Consider the following 12003-nt stretch of genomic DNA (forward strand, 5'->3'; position numbering starts at 1 on the left):
CGTAATTTGTTCTCGCTTTTGGTGCTCTCATTGTCATGTGCCGAAGGTGATATGGGTTTTTTGGTAGCTCTGGTGTTGCAAACAACTGAGGTTCAAGAAGGATTCTGTTATACGTCTCAAGCGCTAGCCGAACAGTTTTTAACTGAAAAATTGCCAATATCCCCAAGCTGTCCCACTACGTGTTCGTGCTATCTAAGTAACCTAGATTAGCAAAACAAGGCATTTAAATTAGTCTGCGTTGAGTCTCCCCATGTCAGCAAACAAGAGTGAAGATGCGAATGAATTAAACAGAAATAAAGTTACTTTTTGAGCCATATTAGTAATAGAAGCCTAAATTTCTTTCGAAGGCCCACTGATCGCGAAATTTTTTTTCTTACTTCATTAATATGGTCAGTCCACAGATAGGTATTCATTGAATATAATTGCAAGGAATTTTTATGACTGTACGCGTTATAAAACATTTGAATTGTATAATATGATTGGCTCATCATCTATGACTATTTTTAGCCCTCAATATTACATACTTCGTCTTCGTGATGTTTAATTCTAACCTGTTGGCCTGCAGCCACAATGCAAGGTTTTCTAACCAGAGATTTGCTCTACATTCTATTGCTTGTAAACTCGCGTCATTAAAGAAAATATTTGTGTCGACCGCGTATAAAACTGTTGTGGAGCAAGGAAGAATATTAACAATATCATTTATGTGAACTAGGAATAGAATGGGACCCAGTATTCAGCCCTGTGGAACACCAGAGCGTATAAGGCCGTAGCTAGAAGGTATGTTGTTGATCACTGTGTATTGTACTCTGGATGATAAGTCGCTCTGAATAAGACTAAGCGCGGAGCCTCGTATCCCATAGAATTGTAATTTGCGTAGTAAAATTTCGTGCCAGACCGAGTTGGCTTTTCTATTGTCTTGGCACATTTATTCGTGATTTTTTTTATCACACTCTGGGTACGAAGATCGCCTTTTTTGCGCGATTGATGAGGCACTACAACCCGCAATAAATTAAATTTTACGCGCCGTAACTTCAGTGAGCTTTTTTTCTGCGTGCTTCCTGGCTTTTCTTAAGCACACTAATAATAAGTCTCTTATTACCAGATTTATGAAGCGACAGCCTCAGTCAACGAACAGCTAATTGATGCTACCTTCTGGAGCTCATTCGCGATAATGAGTTTTAAATCTATCATGGCAGTTTAAGCCGATCAAAGCTTTCGCACTCTCTGTGACCTGGATTACCCCAGCCCTGCTTTGATAAGCAATAAAACTTTATTGCCTCTATAAGCTTTGTCATTGATCTGAAAGTTTTGTTTAAGAAACTTACTAGCGAGTTGCTTTGAGAAGATTAGAAATGAGTGATTGTTTTTATGCGAAGCATACTACTTTAGCTACCACTTCAGCCCTTCACCGTGGTTATGCGCCTCCAAATCACGTGATACATGACGTCACACCACGTGACACGATGACGTCACGACAGTAGCGAAACGGGGGCCCACCTCGCGCCGTCGCTGTGGTTGTGCGCCTCCAAATCACGTGATACATAACGTCACACCACGTGACACGATGAAGTCACGACAGTGGAGAAACGGGGGCCCACCTCGCGCTGTCGCTGTGGTTGTGCGCCTCCAAATCACGTGATACATGACGTCACACCACGTGACACGATGACGTTACGACAGTGGAGAAACGGGGGCCCACCTCGCGCCGTCGCTGTGGTTGTGCGCCTCCAAATCACGTAACACGATGATGCCACACCACGTGACTTGTTGACGTCCCGGCAGTGGAGAAACGGGGGCCCACCTCGCGCCGTCGCTGTGGTTGTGCGCCTCCAAATTACGCGACACGTCTCCCCTCGCTGCCAAAATTTTAAGACAAGTGACATTGAATAGAACAATCAATATAATCTGGACCCCCGCGCACGAATCTGTCCGTGGCAACGAGGCGGCCCACGAGGTGGCTCGAGATCTCTACCACCGAGCTGCACACGACGGTCCACCGCTCGCAGATCACGGGAGAGAAGGGCGACTAATTTCCTGTCAGGAAGTTACAGAATATTATAGACAACATCGCAGGTACTTTCCCCCGCCTAGCATAACACTCAACAATCAACAGGCGTTGGCGTGGAGGCGTCTACAAACCCACACCCAATTCTATGCAAACATATAATTCCTGAAATAGAAGACGATAAATGCAAGAAGTGCGGAGCGAGAGGGTCCCTCGACCACATAATATGGGAGTGTAGCCAATCCCCAGGCAGGGCAAAGAACATTAATAGTAGAGACGCCTGGGAGACCTTGCTCCGGAGCTCGGACCCTTAGCTCCAGCTCACCGCCGTCCGACTGGCTGAAGAGGCCGCCGGGATACAAGAGATCCCGGCCAGCATCTGACGCGACTACCCCATGCGGCCGGATCTCTCCTGATCCTCCTCCCTCAACTGAGGGTATGGGACAGGGGAGGTCTGGGTAAGGTAGTCTCATTCTGTTGGACAATAGATGTTTTTCACTCACTCACGATGATGCTTCGCATTCTCCAGGCTTAACCAAGTTAAGCCTCAGCCATTTTTTATTGTTGTGTTATTTTGCCCTCTACGAGAAAGTTATTTACGTTGTTTCTGTATTTAACATAACCGTCCTGGGTCCTGCTGCCTCGAAAGCTACAGGCTCTGTACCGGTATATTGGTGTTTTCCTTTCTGATAAACTCTTCGTATACTGCTTAGAGTATCCAGATGAGTCTAATTATTTTTCTATGCTTAGTTAATGACCTGTCCATTTCCTGAATGAAATTTTTCCCAATGACTGCTTTTGTCTTTCAAGTGAGGTCGTAAACTTTTACTGTGCACCTTTATATACTCGAAGTAATGTACATAAGAGCTATACACTACACATTCTATCAAACAAAAATATGTAAGCTGCACTTTGAATTCGAATGTCTCAGCATTTTTCAACTTCTCGTAATCCAGCTACAGGATAAAGCACTAGAACTGGTGTAACTTTGAAAAGTGTTAACTATACAGGCTGCTTTCTCATTCCGTTCATGGTTGAAACAGAGAGAGAAAAACACAAGGCAAAGGAAAGAACACGCACACACAACACAAACAAGTGCTGCAGCGCTTGTGTTGCACAATTACTCCGCTATTGTGTGTTGTTTGTCATGTGCTCTTCTCGCGCTGTTTTAACCATGGATCACAACCAATTGGCCCCGATCGCAGCATTAATACACATTCCAGAACAGAAAGACTACGCCAACTACGCTTACAACTGACTGACGTGCAAAACCACCTGCAAATTGCCCAACTCCTTACAACTCAACAAGTGAATTCCCGAACGCTCACGTATGCGCTCCCGCTATTCACAAGGGGATAATTAAACACTCTCCGACAATATCGCTTAACTTGGCAAATCAACCATAAGCTTTTGTTTGTGAAGTGTTAGCGTTAATCGAAGTAATAAACAGCTGACGACGCTGTCACTGGTAACTTCAGTGCAATCTTTGGGAGCACACCCCGTATTTTTTCCTTTCCCTTTAGCAGACAAGGCACTGATCGCTTTCTTCAAGAATCTAAGTCCCGATGCTGCTTTGTTAACACATTCGAAGAGGTTTCTACTTCGACTTCGAAGAAATCGTCTGCATGTTAGTGCTGATATATGTGCATATCACTATGTGCATATCACTATGTGCATATCACTATGTGCATATCGCTGTGCGTATTACGAAATGTGCGTATCTCTATGTTCCTGTTTGCAACAGTCATACTCTTGTAACTTTGCTAAACCTTTGTTACTTTTTTAATCGCAGGCCGCCTCATCTTTCTTTGCACTCAAGTAATATAGCATTAGTTAAGTAACGAAATGCTGATATCTAAAAGAAAGCGAGACTAAGCGAAAACGGCCCTAGTTCACCACGTTACTACTGCCCTAGGTTTCATATCTGTCGCGGAACTTCACTTTTTTACTGCCTGCTCAGCAAGCGAGTGGTTGAGACTGAAAAGAGTGAACAAACAGCACTGATACACCTGTCTGCAAGAAATTACATAACAAGCAGTTGAATAAGATTAGATATTACGCAACTGTTTGCGTACACTTTAGGGTGAAATGTTTTTTCGCAGCATATTAAGCCTTCTAGTTTCCATCGGAGGGTTTCAGGAGTGAGTCAGGTGGGCGCATCCGATCAGGAAGTTTGCGAGCATAAAGTTGCCGCAGCTGCCAATGAAGAGGTCTATTATTTGGGATGAATATCACGATGACGATGGAAGGATGATGACGAGTTTCAAGTGCACTAGGGGTTTTTGAATTAAGGAGGTAAAATGAGAAGGGGCTTAAGCTCGCAATGTATTTGCAAACAAAATGCATTCGCCTGTCTAAGAAAAAAAAAAATTGCTCCCTGGCGCCAGAAAGCGAAAATCGGCCCGCTTGACAAAGTTAAGCAAAAGTTCTTTCTAAAACACCATAAAGGCTAAAAAAATGCGTGGTTCATAATCTTTTTCTGGAAATATATTTCATACAAGCCACCTGTGTGTTCAAGTCACAAAAAACTTGTCTTTTAGTTGCTGTTCAGTGTTCGTCCGTCAAAATATTACTCTAAAAAATTCAGGGGGGCACTTAGTTGACCTAAAGTGCGGTGAGGCGAAAGCCTTAAGCGCGGTGTTGCTGCTTGTGTCACTGATGTGTGGTTAAGATTTAAGCTGTGCACAGCAGCCTTGACGTCACACAGTAGCGGTAGAATTAGCGCGCGCGCGCGCGGTGGCGGTGGCAGCTACACCGAAGCTCCTTCGCCAAACTTCTCGTTGCTGTGGAGTGAGTGAGACGCATGGCTCCGAAGCGGCCCAGACGCATGGCGGGGAAGCGGCAGTCTCCCACAGCTGCGAAACCAATAGAGCGGGGGCTTGGAAAACAGAGGGTCAAATTTATAAATTGGTTTTTGAGGCAAGGAAATGCGCAGTACCTGTCTCACACATCTCGGTGGACACCTGAACCAGACGGAAGGCGCATAACCGCCCTCTTCGAACAGTGGACACCTCAATCGTGCTTTAAGCTACGTAGCGGTAGTGACAGATGTGCGCTGCATGCTTTGGCAATGGCAACGTTGTGCCAGAAACGCTGCCACCTGCCAGGGTGGTGGTGGTGGTGGTGGTGGTGAAAACATTTATTTCGAATGAACTGGAGGTATGTTTGGATCAGCCCGTAAGGGACCGATCCTTACAAACACTAGGTGGAGGTCCCTAGTATGGGACCCCAGTGGCGGTTGCCGCCGCCCGGGCGCGCCCGACTAAGGCTTGTTGGGCCTGTAAGTCGTGGCAGCCGAGCAGGGTCGCCTCCCAGTCCTCCCGGGTTGGGTTGGGGATGGGGGGAATAGCGGGGTTGGAGGGGCAGGCCCACACCATGTGATAGGTGTCAGAAGACACTGCACTACAGTGTGGGCAGCTGCCGCTAAAGGAGGGGTCAAAATGTTTTAGCGCTGCCGGGCACAGCAAAGTATTGGTGAGAAGGCGGAGAAGGAGCCGCTCATCCGCCTTCTTCAGGCCTTTACATGGGCTAGGGTAAAGGCGATGACAATTTTGATAATATGTTGTAATATCTTTGAATGTATAGACCGGATTAAAATCGGGTTCCCGATCGGATGGGGAGGAGAAAACAGCCCGGTGAGAGAGCGCGCGGGCGGCTGCGTCTGCTGCCTCGTTTCCTGCCAACCCCTGATGAGCAGGGGCCCATATGAGGTAACGGTGTGCGGGGTCCGTATCCCGTATGCAATTTTGATATATTCGATAGGCTAGGAAGGGAGTGCAGCCTTGTTCGACGTTCCGACAGGCCCCTCGCGAGTCGGTGATTATGTATTTTGAATTGGAATGTGAGGCCGCGAGAGCAATCGCGACCTCTTCTGCTTGTGTTGCACTGCGAGCTCTAAAAGTTAGGCCGTTAACTGTGTTGCTGTTGTGAACTACCGCGGCCGTGTACCATCCCCCATGGTGAGGGCCGGAGGCGTCCACGTAGTATACACCTGTTTTGTTGCCATAATATCGGGCTAGCGCTTCCGCTCGTGCCAGGCGCCGACCATTATGGTCTTCATGTGACATGTTTGCTGGAAGAGGCCGCACGTGGAGGGCACGTCTCCACAGTTCCGGGATGCGAAACCTGTCTTCCATTGGAGGGGTGTGTTGGATATGGAGTCGAGCAAGAAGGCGGCGACCCGACTCCGTTAGCGACAAGCGCGTGTACTGGTTTGTAAGGTGCGCCTCCTGGAGCTCCCGGAAAGTATTCACCACCCCAAGAGCCATAAGCCGGCTGTTTGAAGTAGTGATAGGGAGGTCAAGGGCACGTTTAACAATTTTGCGAAGGATGACCTCAAGGGCGTCCTCCTCTTGTTTCCGTAGGTGGAGATAAGGAGTCGAATAGAGAATTCGACTAGTTACGAAGGCGTTTGCCAGCCGCAAGGCATCTTTACTTCGTAACCCACCGCGTTTGTTGGAAACCCGGCGGACCATGCGGCCCACCTGGTCCCCCACCTTACGGAGTTTGGCCAATGTAGTGTCTGACCGCCTGTGTTTGTGGATGTAGAGTCCGAGTACCCGTATCTCATCACTTTCGCGTATGGGACCACTCTCAAGAGAGAGAGATATTTTAGTTGTGCACTTCTGTGAGGGGCGGAGGTGCACAAATTCCGATTTTTGAGGGGAACATTGAAGACCGCAGCGGCGGGCGTAGCGGTCTACTATCGTCGCCGCTGTTTGCAGGCTGGTTTCAATGTCTCCTGTGCTGCCCTGCGTGGCCCACAGAGTGATGTCATCAGCGTACAGGGCGTGCTGCACGCCGGCGACACCACTCAGCTGGGCCGGCAGGTGCATCATGGCCAGATTGAAGAGCAGCGGGGAAAGTACCGCGCCTTGAGGGGTTCCCCGCGTGCCGAGTAGGTAAGGACCATGGTCTCTATCTTGAATTCGAATGTAGGATTGACGATCGATTAAAAATTGGCTTATGTATTGGAATGTGTTGAGGCCACAGTCGGTGTGACTTAGGTTAGTGAGTATGATCTCATGTGTTACATTGTCAAATGCCCCTTTAAGATCCAAGGCGAGTACTACCCGGTCATTATGGGGGCATTCGAGGGGGTCAAGGACTTCCCGATTGAGTTGCAGGAGGACATCCTGTGCGGATCTGTGTGGGCGGAATCCGAACATGGTGCTCGCAAAGACTTGTTTGTGTTCAAGATATGTAGATAACCGATCCCGCACCATCGTCTCCATTAGTTTGCCCACGCATGAGGTGAGAGAGATAGGGCGGAGGTTATCTGTGTCAATTGGTTTGCCAGCTTTAGGAATAAATGTGACCAAAGCCGTTTTCCATTCGATTGGCAGGGGGGTGTCCCCGCGCCAAATCGCATTTACGTATTCCAGGAGGGACTGGTATGCCAAGTCGGGAAGGTTCGTCAAAAGCTTGACGGTGACCTTATCCCGTCCTGGCGCAGTGCCCCGTTTCATTTTGGCGAGAGCCGCCCGCAGATCATGGAGCTGGAAAGGTTGATCCAGCTCCGTGTTCTCTCTGCCTGCATAAGAGTACGCAGATCCACGGGGGTCTTGGGCTGTACACAGATACTGGTCCCGAAGTTTCTGTGCCAGTTGAGTCGTGTTGCCAGGAAAAGCGTGCAGTGCTCGCTGCAAATGTTTTTGTGTTTCGGATCGTGTTTGGGTTGGGTCGATTAGGGCTCGAAAGAGACGCCACGTGTTTCGGCTGGACATTTGTCGCGCGGCCGTGTTGCATCTATCTACCCAGTTGGAGTCGGCGAGTTGGGCCGCGTACTCTGCCGCTTTCTGGGTAAGCTCGGCAATTCGAGCTTTAAGCTTTCTATTGTGTTTCTGCCGTCGCCAACGGCGGACGAGGCTGCGACGGGCTTCCCAGAGGTGTAGAAGGTGGTTATCCACGTCCGTGACCGCCTCTGAGAGCTGGATGTGTGTTTCATGCGAGGAAAGGTGTGCCAGCAGCTGTTGGGACCATGCTGTGTAGCCTTGCGCGGAAATGGGTGTATTATCAAGTGAGTTAAAATTTTGCCTGAATTTCGTCCAATCTGGGATATGGGCTTGTGTTCTTGGACGCTTGAGGGGGCGTGTGCGTAGTGTAGTGTTAATGATGCAGTGGTCGCTACCGAGGGTCTCCTCGGTGTTGAGCCAGTCTGCGTGTCGTATGTTGCGAGTGAAGGTTAAGTCCGGACACGTATCCCGTGTCACGGAATTTCCTAGCCGGGTTGGGTGGACAGGGTCCGTGTGGAGGGTGAGGCCCAACGTGGACGCAAGCTCCGCCAGCTTACGCCCGCGCGACTCCTCCTTGCGATACCCCCACTGCTGACTGGGAGCGTTAAAGTCGCCCACAATCAGCAGGGGATCGCGGCCCGCTACTCTTAGCGCGCGGCTAAAGAGGTCCGCAAAAGTCACTCGCTTTAGTTTGGGAGAGCAGTACACGTTGAGTATATGCAACGGTGGGTCCCTGCGGCGGACTGGTAGGAGGGTCACCATTACATAAGAGTACTCTAGTTGGAGGTCGAGATCCACTAGGTTGGCTGTGTAGTCTTTGTGAACGAGAAGACAAGACGCGGGGTCCTGTTGGAACGTCGTGTAATTTGAAATTGTGGCGCCCAGGCCTGGCTCTTGGAGGGCAACCACGGCTGGTAAGGACTCGAAAGTTTCAAGGTAGAGGCGGAAATTGGCCCGCTTAGTGCGGTCCTTAAAGCCTCTACAGTTCCACTGTGTTATTGAAGTTGACACGGCCGAATTGGATATGGCGGAACTCCTTTGATTAAGGTGTCTCGCCATGATTTAAAATTCTTGGGGGGGAGGAGGAGGGATTGGCTGCCTCAGAGCCAGCTACTTGCGCCATCAAGGGGGTGATGACGGAAGGAGCGGGGCAGCTGTCCTCATTGTCCGAATCAATAATCAGACGGTTGAATTTTGAAGGACGGGATACGTCCCTAATGGGCCCCGTCCGACGGAGGAGGCGGGGGTTGTCCAATATGTGTTTTGATACTACCGCGGGGATGGCAGATTTGACCTTGGTCAAAATTTGGTCCATGGCGGTCTCGATCATAGATCGTAATTTAGAGGTTAAGCGCTCCTCCATCGCGGAGATGGCTGTCACGAGGGCAGGCGAGATCTCCGCGTCGCTCTCCATTGCGTCCGAGTTCTGCGGGCTCGGAGCGGCGGACGCCAATTTTGATTCTAAATTTTGAATTTTGTTGAGCAATAGCTCATTCTGTGCCCGGAGCACGTCGATCTGTTTTTTGTATTCCGCATCGAGTGCGGAGACGGTAACTGGGGAGGAGGGGGAATGGGAGGAGGAGGAGGCGATCTCAGCCCAGCTGCTCACCTGTTGTTTGCCGTGTTGAGACGCTGATGCCCGGGCGCCGGCAAGGCCATTTGTCTTGAGCGCCGGGAAGTGGCCAGCGTCCCTGCCGCTGGGCGGTGGCGGTGGGGGCGTAGTCTTGTTCCCGGGTGGTGACTTCACCGAGGATGATGATGATGACGTTTTGTTGTCGATGCCGTCAGCTCCACGCGGCGTTCCGCCACCGGCACCTGAATTGGGATGACTTGCCTGCCGGCCAGGTCGCTGTTTTCCAGGGAGCTCTGGGCGCCTAGTCTTGCGGCCGGGCACCTTGAGCTGCCTGAATTTCCCCGTGCAGTCCCGGGAGTTGGTGGCGTGGGCTTGCCCACAGACTGCACAGGACGGTGTGCACTCATGCGGTGTCTTCACCCCGTCGACGGTCGACACCGCACTGCCACAAAGGCCACACTTTTGATCCGGGCAGGGGCATGTGTCCGCTCGGTGTCCCACGGTGCCGCACCGCACGCAGGCCGGGATTGTTTTCTTATATGTACGCACAAGGGTGACTTCCGAGTTGTAATGAACGTATCGCGGCACCACTTTGCCCACGAAGGTGAGCACCGCGACGTCTGATTTTCCAAGCTTGCGGATATCGGCAAGCTCTCCAGCACGCCACTGGATCTTATTTTGCAGGGACTCACTGGTCTCGTGCTTGGCCACGGTGATGACGCCGCGGCACACGTCACCAGTGAGCTTCAACTGGCCGTACATAGAGAGCTGGCCTTTCGGTGTTGTTAGTTCGAAGTCCCGCAATAGCTTGTCTGCGACGTGCGGCTCTCGGGTGCCTGCCACGATCAGGTTTTGCTCCCATGTGGGGAGCAGGCTGAGCGATGCTGCGGCCTTGGCGCCCATGTAGGCCGCGAACGCTGCTCCCAGCTCACCATGTTGAAAGACATCCTTCAGAGCGACGGTCACCCGGGGCTTCAGGATGATAACGATGTCTTCGGGATGAAGCCGCGGCAGCGGCTTTGGTTTCCAAGCAGGTCCCTGGGGCCCACCGTGAAGCGCTGCAGCGCGCGCAGCAGCGTTGTGCCGTGTTGAGCGGCCTGGCGACGTGGCGTCCGCTTTCTTGGAAGCGTTCCGCTTGCGGGAGCGGCGTTCCACTAGCTTGAATAACTTCAAGTTCTCGATGGGCGCAGAGGCCGGGCTATCAGGCGCTGGATTTGCTGGAACCTCGGACCAGGCCATGGCGTCCGGGTCGTAGCCACGTTGCAGGTTTGGCGAAGCCATCTTGCCGCGGGTGGGCGACTCACTTACGGCCGGGCGCCGCCGTAGGCGCTAGGCCCAGCGCCGCCGCCACGACACCTAAGTGAAGATCGGCCCTAAAAGGCCTAAATTTTGCCCCACCTGTGTGCGAGAGGTATGCACAGGTAGCTGACGACTTCGGGAAGCCAGACACGGCTGTGTTGACGGGGTTGCGGTCGAAGATACGTGGCTCCAGCCGAAAATTGGCGGAGCCGATGCACCGACGCTCTCTCGCTCCGCGCGCTCACAGCGCCCCCCGTGGTGGTGGTGGTGAAAACTTTTAATTACTGAAATAGAGCTTGGGAGCCACAGAGTGGCCCCGCTACATGGTCGGCGTCACTAGTCCGGGACACCGCATGACAATGCCCCGTCTCTCGCCCGTTTCACCAGAGCCCTTTGGGACTCAAGCGAGGAGCAGTTGAGAAGGGCATGTCTCCCATGCCTCTCTGGAAGGGGTAGGGGAAGGGGGGAGGTGGGGATTTTGAGTACATGCCCACACCATGTGGAAGATATCACAGGTCTCCCCACAGTGCGGGCATCGCCCATCCGTGTTAGGATCGTAATGCTTCAAGATTGCAGGACAGAGTAGAGTACCTGTCTGCAGGCGCCTTAAAGTTCGCTCCTCGTCTTACTCAGCCCCTTTGCAGGGGCCGGGAAAAGGCGGTGGATGTCGCTATAATGCAGAGTGGGTGGGGACTTTAATTTAGATATAAGGACAATCGGGAATTTTTTACCACTTCTGCGGGAGAACATTCTGACTTTATAATTATGTGCAAGACGCAAATTATTTTTCTGTTTTATGAACAGTTAGTTGTCTTTCAGGCCTAGAATATACAAAAGTCATTTTTTAATGAGTGCAGTAATAACCAACAATTATCAGCTCTTGTGCGGAAAGTTGTTCTCTTTCGTATTGCTCACTACTGTGCTCATATTTTGGGTTTATCTCTACCATGACTTGCATCTTCTAATGCTGCTGTCTCGCTCTGTTCTCAATTGCAGGTTCTCAACTCACGTCAGCTACATGATCTAGCTTTACGAGCCGTCAAAGCGAATGCGAAGCGCCGACGCCGCCAGCACTGTGCTGTGCCTAACACCGAAGTGAAAGAGAAGCGGAGCTTTTGCAAAGTCACGGTACATAAAATGAAACGCTGTGCACAATTTAAGCATTACCTTGTGTTGTGATCGTCCTGTGATCATCCTGTGATCATCCTGTGATCATCCTGTGATCATCCTTTCTTCAGCTGCACAAAATGCATTGGCAAGGAGCTCTATTAAAAGACACAATGGACAAAGCTTCGTTAAAACAAATAAAAGAAACAGGTGCGACGTATACTTGGCTTCACCATGCAAATTTTCTAGCAGATATACTTTCACCGGTGTAATTTGTGTAACTA

At 50.7% G+C, this 12003-nt stretch overlaps 1 protein-coding gene across 3 annotated transcripts in view; it reads left to right on the forward strand.

Moving 5' to 3' along the window:
- The window catches only part of LOC149371891 (uncharacterized), a 197149-nt gene extending 185371 nt beyond the window's left edge, over positions 1-11778 (forward strand). For all 3 annotated transcript variants that reach the window (XR_016286939.1, XM_089566208.1, XM_089566209.1), the window contains one exon: positions 11609-11778. Coding sequence is in view for 1 of the 3 variants with exons in the window: in XM_089566208.1 (XP_089422334.1) it covers positions 11609-11634 (26 nt within the window). In the remaining 2 variants the exon portion in view is untranslated. The remainder of the gene's footprint in view (positions 1-11608) is intronic.
- Positions 11779-12003: the final 225 nt, after the last annotated feature.

Source organism: Amblyomma mixtum, chromosome 1 (genome assembly GCF_055824585.1).
Source record: "Amblyomma mixtum isolate Tamu chromosome 1, ASM5582458v1, whole genome shotgun sequence".
Classification (NCBI taxonomy): Eukaryota; Metazoa; Arthropoda; class Arachnida; order Ixodida; family Ixodidae; genus Amblyomma; species Amblyomma mixtum.